The 13,297-nt window shown below is 36.8% G+C and overlaps 1 protein-coding gene across 1 annotated transcript in view; it reads right to left on the bottom strand.

Annotated features, from left to right (window-relative positions):
* NBAS (NBAS subunit of NRZ tethering complex) overlaps window positions 1-13,297 on the bottom strand; it is a 182,627-nt gene that overhangs the window by 97,866 nt on the left and 71,464 nt on the right. The window contains exons 35-38 of the mRNA XM_065681650.1: window positions 11,774-11,872; window positions 5,274-5,441; window positions 4,560-4,673; window positions 4,192-4,315 (exon numbers count right to left, since the gene is read on the bottom strand). Coding sequence (XP_065537722.1) covers window positions 4,192-4,315; window positions 4,560-4,673; window positions 5,274-5,441; window positions 11,774-11,872 — 505 coding nt within the window. The remainder of the gene's footprint in view (window positions 1-4,191; window positions 4,316-4,559; window positions 4,674-5,273; window positions 5,442-11,773; window positions 11,873-13,297) is intronic.

Here is a 13,297-nt window from a genome sequence, read left to right on the forward strand (position 1 = left end):
TTATTATTATTGTTGTTGCTATCATCATTATTGTAATTCAAGTTAATAGAAGACATCTTCCAACAACTTGGCTGTCTGTTTAATTTAAAGAAGTCTCAAATACCTATATTCCCACATTATACAAACTACTCTGAGGGCATGCTGGCTTGAAACCTTATTACTTCACACAGTCCCACAGTGAATGCTTTCTTCCAAAGAATGATTCATAAAAGGCCTGAATGACCAAATTACAACTTTTAGATTATCATTAATTTGCCATCAGCCTGAAGCGAATTTACATGCTGGCCCTCAGCCAGATACAGCCCCCAAATTTCTATGTGACAAGTCATCACAGAGGCTGTGTACGCAGCAGTATGTCACAGCTAACTGCAGATAGAAGCACCTATGGTCTCTGCTTCAAATTGCTTTTATCAGTATTTTTCTTCCTGCTGACAGCTTTTTTCTGCTACATGCAAAATACTCTGTATGCTGTCCAACAGGACTCTAGAAATATTTAAATTAAAATCCTGATGAATTAATTTGCAAAATTCGTATTTACTACTCCAAGGAAACACAACCAAAGTTACTTTATATATTCTTACAAGCACCTCTAGTCGAATAGAAAAAAACTGGGAGGAGGCAAAGAATAATTTGCCAAATAATAATAATCTTCACCTGTTCTCTGGAGAATTAATGATTGCAAAGCCTTGGGAATACATAATAAATTGTGGGTTCTCTTCTAACTTGAAACCTGCAACACAACAACTGCCACACTAGAAAGAGTGTGTCGTCATCCCTCAGAGAGCAATCATGACAAAGAACACAGAACCAACACAATGCCAGAAAACAGTATGATTTTATTAGTACTCATGCATGAAGTGCAACACAAAGGCATCCCAGTTGCCAGAATGTACTTAAGAAGAAAAAAAAAAAAAAAAAAAAAGCCAAGCAGAATTATAGAATGGACTGGGTTAGAAGGGACCTTAAAGATCATCTAGCTCCAACCCCCTGCCCACAGTGTACACCCACTGCACTCATGCAATAACTATAAATTTTCTGTGAGCTTGTTCCTGTATCCATATACTTAAAGCCTATGGAGAAAGGAAACGGAATTAAATAGAGATGCACAATATTGCCTTGGTCACGCTAAGTCTGGATGCAATATAATGACACAACTGGGCAAAGAGTTTTTTACTGGATACAAAGTGATGGCTGTTACCACTTGAAAATGTGTCCGGATAGAAAAGACCAGAAGAATCAAAGTCCAAGGCTAGTGACCCTACCAAATCCACAAAAGAAGCATAAAGCATTATCTTGAGTTTTATCATGAACACTGTCTCTGAGGCAAGTGTTTAGCCATTCCCTCAGACCTGGAGCACAACGCTACTATAGCAATAAAACAGACTTCAACTTCTCCTAAGACAAGGTACTAAACACAATAGGGTTTCTTTGCTAAACTGCATCTTCTTTCAGGTCTGTCAATTCTTTCAATGGAGCTGAAACCTGCTGCTGTAGCTGTCCTAGAAAGCAGCCAGAAGGAAACAAATGGGATTCAACCTTGTCAGCAAAATAAAATTAAATCTGCTGTTAAGTTACTAGTATAGCAGTTAATAACTCTTACTAACATTCAAGTTTTATACTGTAAAGTCTTCCCAAAACCTTAAAGCAAGCCTTAAAATATGGGAAAGACACATAATAAATGGGGTTCGTATCTGCATGATATTTTAATATAAATTTTGGCAGTATGCTATTAATATGCACATTTTCAAGCTCCACAATCCCAAAAGTGTTAGCTCATCATAAAGACTTTCATGGGAATTTACAAAACAAAGCATTAAGAAGAGGGAAGAGACGGGATCCAAAACTGTAATCCAGGCCAAAATGCATTACAATTAGCAAAAATCTATTCGTTTACAGAAAGCTGTTACGTGTAAGAATACTGTCTACTGACTACCAAAAGGAGTCATACAGCAGGACTGCTGAGTACAGAATAAATCAAGCTCAGTTTTCCAGAGGAAAATACAGAACTCCCAGCTCCATAGTACAGTTGGAAGGACTCATAAATGAAATTCAGAGCAGTGGAAAAGCATCCCACTATTTGGTTGGAGCAATCCCATCCACAGCTACAGGATGGGGAGAGAAGAGATTAAGAGCAGCCCTGCGGAGAAGGACTTGGGGGTGTTGGCTGATGAGAAAATGAACACGAGCTGGCTTCAGTGTGCACTCAGCCCAGAAAGCCAACCATATCCTGGGCTGCATCAAAAGGAGCGTGACCAGCAGGTCGAAAGAGGTGATCCTGCACCTCTGCTCTCATGAGACCTCACCTGGAGTATTGTGTGCAGTTCTGGTGTCCTCAACATAAAAAGGACATGGAACTGTTGGAACAAGTCCAGAGGAGAGCCACAAGGATGATCAGGGGACTGGAGCACCTCCCATATGAAGATAGGCTGAGGAAGTTGGGGCTGTTCAGCCTGGAGAAGAGAAGGCTGCGTGGGGATCTAATAGCAGCCTTCCAGTATCTGAAGGGGGCCTACAGGGATGCTGGGGAGGGTCTCTTCGTCAGGGACTGTAGTGACAGAACAAGGGGTAACGGGTTCAAACTTAAACAGGGGAAGTTTAGATTGGATATAAGGAGGAAATTCTTTCCTGTTAGGGTGGTGAGACACTGGAATGGGTTGCCCAGGGAGGCTGTGAATGCTCCATCCCTGCCAGTGCTCAAGGTCAGGTTGGGCGAAGCCTTGGGTGGCATGGTTTAGTGTGAGGTGTCCCTGCCTATGGCAGGGGGGTTGGAACTAGATGATCTTAAGGTCCTTTCCAACCCTAACTATTCTATGATTCTACTCTAAGAGAACAGAAGTATTAAAATGGTAAAATATCAGTCTGTACCCTTCAGGAATAGATGGTCAAAAACTGAAGCTGGAATCTACAATTTGTTTTCTTCTTTAAATAGAAATCCCCAAAACTGGAAATCCATCTTGAAAGGCAGCCACTGAATTATAAACAACTAGTTCCAATTACTCAAGTTGGAGCAGGAAGTATTACCAAGGATCTTCCAACTACTGTCATTTGCCCTAAGAAAGCAACAAATCCCTTTTGATCCCTGCCTCCCCTCCTTTAAGACACAGGAATCATAACTAGAAACTTACGGGCTTCCAGCATGCAAGAAGAGCGATCTTAAGTACTGATTTATGACTAGTTTTGCTTTAAAAGAGCATGAAAGGAACAAAACATGAATCCATTCCCATTTATACAAGCTGTTGCTGACCTTTTCTAATTCACAATCTTATTTTGTTACAATTGTACAGGTTATCTGCGGAAACATCACATATGTCAAACTACTGAGTCATATACTTGTAAGATAAATATGCTCATTTTCACTAAACGGATGGAATAAAACTGTGTGGTTTAGGAAGAAAGTCTCACTTGATACTTTTCTCATATTGCAAGTGATATCTTATACTCATTTTTCATGGCAGAAATTACCACAAAGTAAAATATAATACAGATATCTTCCTTCAAAAGACACTAACATCATATAAATATTTAAACAGTTAATTTCTTAAACTGGTAGGAGATAGCAAAAGGAAAGAAAAACAAACGTGGTTTTTTGTGGTCTGTTTTTTTTGTTGTTGTTTTTTTTAAGTGAAACTGTTTCAATGAACAAATTATTAAGCATAAACATAGAAACATCAGAAGACAAAATGCTCTGATAATTACAGAATCTATAGTTAAGCGTTAATTAGAAAATAAAATACTAATAATCCTGCAATACTGAAAGCTATATATAAAACACAGAGAATCTGAACAAATCAACACACATATAGGCAGACATGCAAATAACACGGATTTCAAATTTCCATTTAAATATCTGTACATGGTAATATTCAGAAAACTTTCAACAATTTCCTCCTCCCCACTATATTGATATTTTTCACAGCCTGCCAATACTAATTTCTGCTTATTTAAAGGCAACTTTCGGATTTCTAGTCTTTCCTGAGCAACCTTTTTTAAAAATACCACTTCTCTTGAAAACTCTGCAGCTACTTCTACCAAGACTTAACCAATGTGAGATCTTAAACTGTATCACAATTTACACAAACTACCCAAACAATACTTCAGATCATTGCGTGCAATTCTATGTATTTAAACCCACCCACAGATTCTCCTGTATTTACTATATATAGTAAATAGTGAATATACACGTAACCATACCTTCTGTAGTTGGAAGTAGCTCTTTTCCTTCGATCTTTGTTTCTGTCAGTTTCTCTGTTTTCAGTAATACTTCTGCAAAGCTTTCCAAAGAATTGTTTTGGTATGTTCCATAGCTGATTTCAGACTAGAAGTAAAATAAGATAACTGACACATGTGCACTACACCCTGCAGTTATATTTAGCTCACTTGCATGAAATGCAGTTATCTACATCAATTCCTGCATTTGCTTTCCTTTACACTAATTCCAGATTTTTTCCTACTACTGCACAATATTTCACGTCATACAAATAATACAAAATCCGTATTTTTACTTAATTCTAAGATCTCAAAACAACCCCTAACACTTCCAGATTCTGTAACAAACTTACTTCTGCAACATACGGATCAGCAATTAGAGACTCATAAAATGGATGACAGCCCTGTTTTTCCACAGTGGTGTTTTCTCCAGGCCCACCTTCTAATACATCTCCATATTCGTGGCCCTGAAAAAAATAAATATACTTGAGCCTACCTGCAATAAAGCTCATTAAAAAGTCTATACCTGCTATTCAGAAGGGAAACAACTGTAATTGAAAATATCATGTAATTCAATGGGGAGCAAGATAGGAGTTATCTTACATAAACCAATGCTGAATGCGGTCCAATATTCTTAAAAATAGGAAAGAGAATCATGCTCCAAAGTAGCATCAGAAAATCTAGTATTGTAAACATTATACAAAATGCACTGACTAGAGAAGGTAGAAAAGAGAAACCGAAACAGCTTTGAATATAAAATGACAGTGTTTAAAGAGTGGGTTTCACTGTCCTTTCTTCCCCAAAGTTCTGAAGTTCTGACAAATTTCAACTACATCTTCTCACACTATCCTAAGAAAGAAGGTGCAAGCAGATTAGAAAACAAGGAACAGAAACAGCTTTAGACCCCTAATTTCACTGGGATTTGCCAGCAAACAATCTCATGATGTCTCAAATTCATTTACTGATTTGAGGTCTTCAGCTATCAGATACCTACAAAGCAGCCTAGCTTTTATACCCATGTATCAGTGAATGTGTAAACATCTGGAGACACATCAGCAATCCCTTACATGTAATGGTCGAAGGTAAGTTAATGATCTCTTCCACCACTGTCCATCACTGATAGCATGCAGCATGGCTTTTGTAGTCATAGTTGTGTTAGACAACACCTTCATGGTTTTTGATGTCGTCCAGTACAACAAATCAGCAGACTGGCTAGAGGAGACGTTGGTTTCATCCTGTGAGCATATAGAACACACAAGGGCAAGCTTTAGACTCATGCTTTAATTAGGCTATCGACCTAAACCCAAATGAGTTAGAGTTCAGATACTGTTAATGACTGTTGATTTAAGCAGCAGCTGTCCTAAAAACAAACAAAAAGACAAGTCAAAAGTGATTTAGGAGTTTCAATCTGAACCGACTAGCATGAGCAACAGACCATTTTGCCTTTTATTCAGTCATAATCTCCTGTTTCCAGAGACACCAGCTGTTTTTAACTCCAAAGTTTATAACTGTAATGTTTTACATAACTGTTGAATGGTTCTGTTAAAATAATGATCTCTCTACAACTGAGATTGAGCATGCTGAAATAAATCTTCAAGAAAGCTGACAGCAGAGACAATCCTGTATTTGTACAAAGGCAGTGATAATTAAATTGAATTCTCTGCAGGAGAAATGCTGAGGAGGTGTACACATTTGTCTCTAGACAAAGTTGAAAAGTATCATCAAGATTTGAAATTCTGCAGTTGGCACTTAAAAGTTACCAAACACAGCAAACCTAAAAGGTTGCAATACATGCACATATACATCTGCACATTATCCTTCAAAACATCTTCACTGAGCCTCAGTAAACTCACACATTAAGTCAATTCTTAAAAGTATAAGACATGTTCCATAACTGGAGCTTTCCATATGAGCTTTTCCTTATGTAGAGAGTGTTTAAATAATACCCTGAACATTCATGGTGGTTGATCTGTGCTGTTTCAGCCCTGAAAGGATTGTATTAATTGCATCCTTTACAAAGATCAGACAAAAATATAATTAGCATGCTAATGTAAACAGTCTTCAGCAATAGGAAATGTAAATATTTGCCTCCATACAGCAAACTTCAACAGCTTTACATACAATGTTTTTTCCCAAAAACCTCTATTATTCAATTCCCCATACACTGAAGCGTACTGAAACAGAAAAATTCTACCTGTATAACTGACTGTGAGGTCTTAGTTTACAACTTATGCATGACAAAGGTTCAGACATCAGAGCAAAAGGATGCCAAGTTACACTCAAATAAATTACATTCCACTGTAACCTCAGTGACAAAATACGTTAGCATCAATAACATAGAATTTCACTGTAGCTGAACATATGTTTAGTACTTTTTACTGTACTATGTAGTCAATCGCTGACTTAAGCTGACCACTGAAGTAGCAGGTCCATTTTAAGTGCTTCTTTACAGTAAGGCTTCAAGATCTTTTTTAGTAATTTCCAAAATTATATTCTGTATTTCACGGGTACCAACTAATGAACTGACTGGCTAAACTGGAAATTTAAACTCTTACTTCACCAAGTGAAGAAAGAACATGCTAGATTTTTTACTCTGAAAAGTTAAAAAGTAACAGAAAATTCAAGGTATAGTGGCTTGAATAGTAAAATTTCTTGTTTGTGTATTTTTTTAAACTACTCTTGGTACTTAGTACAAAAGCTTTTTATATTTGAAATGTTAGATACAGAATACTGATTTCTCTCTTTGCCTTTTGTTTTTAAATAGATACTGCAGGACACCTGATTCTTCATGGGGAAAAAAACCAAACCAAACCAAACCAGAATGAGAGAAGGAAAAAAAACAAACAAACAAACAAAAAAAAAAAAACCAAACCCCAAACAAAAACCTGGCCCAAGTTCTTAACTGCATTTGAACAAAACATACTTTTTTAAAAAAATAAACCTCATTCGGTTGTGTCAAAACGAATAGACTAACTTGTATGCTGGTGTGTGTGCTTCTATAGCTCCACTGCTATCAGATAAACGCTACTGCTTTTTTTTCTAAAAGGAATTTCAACTCTTTACAAGTAATTACAGTCTTTCCTGCACAAATAAGAATTCTGTTTTCTGAAAAGCCATTCTTCTGTGTACCCAGAACACCACTTTCAGGCTGTAACTTTTTGCTCTCTGGAGTCAATCTGTCAAAATAAATGATTTCTTAAAGACTGTTAGAGATGCCATCTTAAGAAGACAACTTTAATTGTATCCTTTAGTTTTATCTTCAGGAGGAAATTATAGTTTGGGGGTTTTGAGGGGTGCCTGAGAGAAAATATTTTCTTATTTCTTCCTGATATCCGTTATAAAAGAATTTTTGGTTAAAATATAAATAATAATAACAAATTTCCATGAATCTAAATTGATGTAAAATGTCAGCTAACAAATTCTGAGTTACCAAGATACTCTGAAATAACAGCAAAAAAATTTATACATATATATACCTATACTCATATATGCCCATATGTATCATAGAATAGAATCATAGAATAGTTAGGGTTGGAAAGGACCTCAAGATCATCTAGTTCCAACCCCCCTGCCATGCGCAGGGACACCTCACACTAAACCATCCCACCCAAGGCTTCATCCAGCCTGGCCTTGAACACCGCCAGGGATGGAGCACTCACAACCTCCCTGGGCAACCCATTCCAGTGCCTCACCACCCTAACAGGAAGGAATTTCCTCCTTATATCCAATCTAAACTTCCCCTGTTTAAGTTTCAACCCGTTACCCCTTGTTCTGTCCCTACAGTTCCTGACGAAGAGTCCCTCCCCAGCATCCCTATAGGCCCCCTTCAGGTACTGGAAGGCTGCTATGAGGTCTCCATGCAGCCTTCTCTTCTCCAGGCTGAACAGCCCCAGCTTCCTCAGCCTATCTTCTAAACTATCATTCTATCATTCTAAACAGTCTAATGAAAAGATAAAGCCAACTATTTTTTAAATAAGCCACATAAGAGAGACTAATAAACGCCTACAATGTGGACTACTGGGGGTGGGGGGCTGAGAGGTATCTTTAATGGAAATTAAGCCAAGGTGCCATAATTAAAACATGCAAAAAGCAGTCACTGCATTAAGAGTTAGTATGCATTAAGATTATTATGGGATGCACCCATGAGTCCTGAGGCAGCTGATGGACATTACTGATAGTCCTGACAGTCTGTAAAAAGGGCAAGAAGGATGACCCTGGGAACTAGGTAAGGCCAGTCAGTCTCACCTCAAGCCCTGGAAAGGTGATGGAACAGCTCATCCTGGAGGCCATCTCCATGCATGTGAGAGACAAGAAGGTCATCAGAAGTAGTCAGCATGCATCCATCAAAGGGAAATCATGCTTAACCAACTTAATTGTCTTCTACAATTGGACAAATAGCTGGACTGATGAGGGGAAAGCATTGTATGTTGCCTACCTTCAGCAAGGCTTTCGACACTATCTCCCATGAGAACCTCATGGAAAATCTCAAAAGCAGACTGCGTAAGTGGATGGCAAGGTGGATTGAGAACTGGCTGAATGGTAGGTCTGAGAGACACTTGTTATCAGCGGCACAAAACAGCCCCTTCTGACTAAGCATTAATCTAACAATGTTAGCAATAATATTTCAAAACACTTTTCATGAATCAAGACCTTAATTTTGTCACTGACATACTTTATTTGAGAAGCACAACATTAGTTGTTGAGGCATCTGTAGCATCCAACAAAGAGGAAAAAGGGTGGGGATTAGGAAAACAACACTTTGTTTAAAAATAGTCTACTACGTTGGAATCAATGTAGCTTTCGAAGGATAATTTCTTCAATGGATCCTATGAGTTCAACCAACAGTGAAAATCAGCACTAAAGTAATTGAGTACATTCTCCTGTAAATGCATTAGTTCCTACAGAAAAATTACATGCATCTTTATTGTAGCTATCAAGAATTTCCTTCTTAGCAAGACCACCAAAAATTTGTAAAAGTTATACTTGAAGCCAATATGATAGCAATGTTAAGTGACACATTTCTATGCAATCTGCAGAAATATACAGCCAGCTGCTTTCAAGACTTCAACTTGTTTTAGGGAAAAAATGCTTAAGAGTTAAACCATAAAACAACAGCAATGAAATGAATTTAGACATCCCTAGAAAGGAGTTAATCAAGAGAAGAATTACTGACAATTATGACCAGCTAGTGTAGGTTGGTATAATGAAAAAAATTATAGTGGCAATTAATGATTAAATACTAGATGAAGGTAAGAAGAAGTAGAAAAAGGTCACTAATGCTTTGAAAGGGAAACTGATGTACCTGAAGATAGGTACTTTTATGGCAACAGAGAAAGGGATGCCCAAATATACGTATGCTAGAAGAAGCTCAGTCAAGTCAAGGTAAGGAAAACTGCATTTAAAGCAGCAGGTTTGAAAAGGCATCAGCACATGAGAAAGAGTAACATTTGTCAAGTGCTAGTGAAAAGGATGCTATAAGTTAATTATGACATAAGTGAAAAAGGAGTAAAATGAAAGTGGAAAAATATTTATCATATGTTTTTTCTTTGAAGAAACTGAAATTCTGTGCAAGACAACGAAGAGTAAGCATGAGGAATTATGTGAAGTGCAACTATGGCAACTGCAGTTAGGGGATTCAGTTAAATTGAAGAAACTGAGTTATTGAATATACTGCTTTTCTAACATTTCAGATGTTTGTAACAAAGAAAGGGTTATACAGTGCCTAAATTCTTGGCTGTTTCCTCCTGTGTCGTTGCAAGAAATGAAGGAAGCTATAAAGCCCTATGAAGTCAACAGACAAAATTAGCAAGTATACAGAATTCATTTCACAGTTTAACAGCCTGAAATATGACATGCGTACAACAAGAATAAAAAACAGAAAGAAAAAAGCTTCAATGCAGCAACATACAAACTTGACAGATCTACTTAGTTCCAACTCTAAACAGACAACCACAACTACAGGGAAAGAACTTCAGAGAAAAAAAAAAAAAAAAACAAACACAACAGATACATTACAGAAATTTCTGAATGTGAATTCCCCAGCATAATGAAAAGTGCTTTGGATATCCGAACTGAATCAATAATGAAGTTAATTAGTGACTTCACTCAACTCTGATAGACCCTTAAGTTTCTGAATAAGTTTATGGATCATTTACATGCATGTCTAATTGTTCCATCACAATACACAGTCAATAGTACTATAGCATATGAACATATGACGCATGACAAATTTGTTACATAGATTAAAATATTGCAAACATCAGCATCCACACTCACATCAGGAGGCTCCACAGTTTTATTAACATATACTTAATAATATTTCTCTTTGAGAGATTCGTTTACCAATTTCCAGGAAATAGAAAGAATTTATGCCACTGAAACAGACCTATTCTTTATTCTATCAAATGCATGAAGTGTTCAGCTCTCTTCCTCTGAATACTGTTTTCAGTGCTATTTTACTTTTCCTGCCCATTCATTTTATGTATATGTAATGATGATTATTTACATATGCATATATGTACACCAAGTACACACATATGCCAATAGATACATAAAAGGCATACACAAAATATAAAACTATACATTGAGGTTATCTGTTCCCCTTCCAATAACGTGATGGGGAGGTTTTGTTTTTTAAGCCACATGGTGTTTAATATACCAAAGAAAAAGACTAGCACGTTCCATCTACAGCTGTCATTGGTAAAAAATTCCCCACAGGTATAATGACATCAAGGAAGCTGCAACTTGGATACTTTCCTCAAAAAGTCAGACTATGCAACATGAACCACCTTTTTTCTTTCTTTCTGTATTCTTTCCTGTATTTCTTTAAAATTTCTGCCCTCCTCCCCACCCCTACAAGATCTGTTTACCATCTACAGAAAAACTTTAACAGAAAACAGAGAAAAGAATAAGCTAAACTTAGAATTTTCCATCTAGAGTAATGAAAAAGGTATTTCTTGTATATATAGGCAATTATATCTTCTTTAAAGAGAGACATGAACTTGTAACTGAAAACGTACAAACTTAAAATAATAACCAGGAGAAGTAAAAAGAATAGCAGACCATTTTTCCTTCTGCCCTGCCTCTATGTGCCACAAAAGACTCAATGTTCCTTCTGATCTTATACATGAAAATAGTTTCACATGCAATACATGAAAGTTATAAACTAGTAGTTGTAAGCTTCAAGACATTTTTTACTTAATGTGTTGCTCAGGTTTATTTTTGAATGGCTTGCTTTGCAACTGGGGCAGATCAAAAATCAAGCCAACATTAACGTATAATATCATGTTAAGTTTTGTCGCACTTTTCTCCTACCGCTGGGTTTATTTTTTTTTTCTTTGCTATGGTGCTGAGACTGCGCAGGAAGAAGCAATGAAAAATTGGAACAGACTATAAAGACATAAGCAAAACCTTGAACTTAATCTAGTAAGAACAGAAACTAGTAGATGTCTCTGAAGTTGTGCATTTTATCTGGAACGTTAAATGTTCCTAAAAACTCAAACTCAGCTCTTTAGTATAACGCAGAACAAAATATTTATTATTTTTAAAAAACCTCTTTAAAGCTTACCTCTGTATCCTTACTGATCAATGAAGAAGGTCCCGAGATATTTACATTCTCACCTCCTTCTGAAGGAAAAACTTGGTAATTCACAGCCTGATAAAGAATCTAGAAATACAAAATAAATATAATCTCTTACCAGTCAAATAATCAAATGTAAGAACTATGATTGATGTGAGAAGGAACCCAAAAAATTCAGATGTAAAAGTTTCCACAATAGAAAAACAAGGGTGCAGGGGAAAACAGGTAGAACGCATAGGTATCTCTGACATCCTCTCACTGTTGTAGTCCCTAGATAAAATGACCTTCCCTTCTCCATGGACTTGTGCAATACTCCTCTATACAATGTAATTTTTTTTTTTTGTTAATTTTATGCACACTGCTTTACTATGTAGGCTAAAGAACTTATGTGAAAAACATCACTTATCTGAACTATGCCTCTCAGGTGCTGGGCAACTCCACAGAGGCAAATGTTACACAAGATAGTAGATCTGTGAGGAGAATCTCCACATACCATAGAACAGATGAAGGTCAAAAAATACTTATAGACATTTATATCGTCTGGTCAGCCTGACCATCTGATAAAGATTTTTTTGCATATATCTATCTACACACAAAGACAGAGCATATAAGAGCATTAATGAACATATGTGAAAAGCTTGGACAGAACATATAGGAGAGCTAATGAACGAATTTGAAAAGCTTATACTTAGCTTATGGAAAACGTAATTGCAGAAGAAACTGATTAAATATGCTTTGACAGAAATCATTACATGGGTTTGGCTTCCTAGGGAAAATACCAAATTAATCATCACTGGTCTTTTTCTACAAATGACACTGCACTAACAAATCTGAGCAACAAATTCAGTCTTAAGTTTTGTGAATGGGGAAAATAGATAACCTTTTCCCTTGGAGAAGTGAGATGCAAGAAGGTAATAACCTGTGGCTGAGCAGCTGCTCTGCGTTACAACTGACAGGACACGAAGCCCTCACAAAGAATGAGACAGCAATATAGAAGCAGTGAGCTGACAGAAAGTCTAACAAATCTTGGTTCAACCAGCGCCAAAAATTTGTCTGACTTCAAATTCTAATTCTAAACATAGGCACATACGGAAGGAAACAAGTCTGTATTTCTATACTGTATGGGTATCAATTCTACAAAGATTCCACTCATGTTTAAGCTCATAGTTGTACATACCTCTCTCAAATTTGAGTGCTTTTATGATGGGAAAAAAAAAAAAACCAAACCAAACGGTAAATAGCTTTCAGGAGCTAGACTTTATTTCAAATCCTTTATACCATTTTATTTTGATGTTACCCTGTTACTGAAGCAACACAGACTGTCTTCGTATGTTGCCTGTATTTTTCATGCACGTTGCTACACAAGTTTGTAAAGAAAATGGCTATGCATTTGCTGCTGCTTTAGACAATGTAAGTACTGTAGCTACTGCTCCCTTCTCCCCCGTTTTTCAGCCACACAGAATGCAAAACCTCCAAGATGTTTTTACTACACAAAGATAAATCCATGAACAT

This window comes from Lathamus discolor, chromosome 5, assembly GCF_037157495.1.
Source record: "Lathamus discolor isolate bLatDis1 chromosome 5, bLatDis1.hap1, whole genome shotgun sequence".
Classification (NCBI taxonomy): domain Eukaryota; kingdom Metazoa; phylum Chordata; class Aves; order Psittaciformes; family Psittacidae; genus Lathamus; species Lathamus discolor.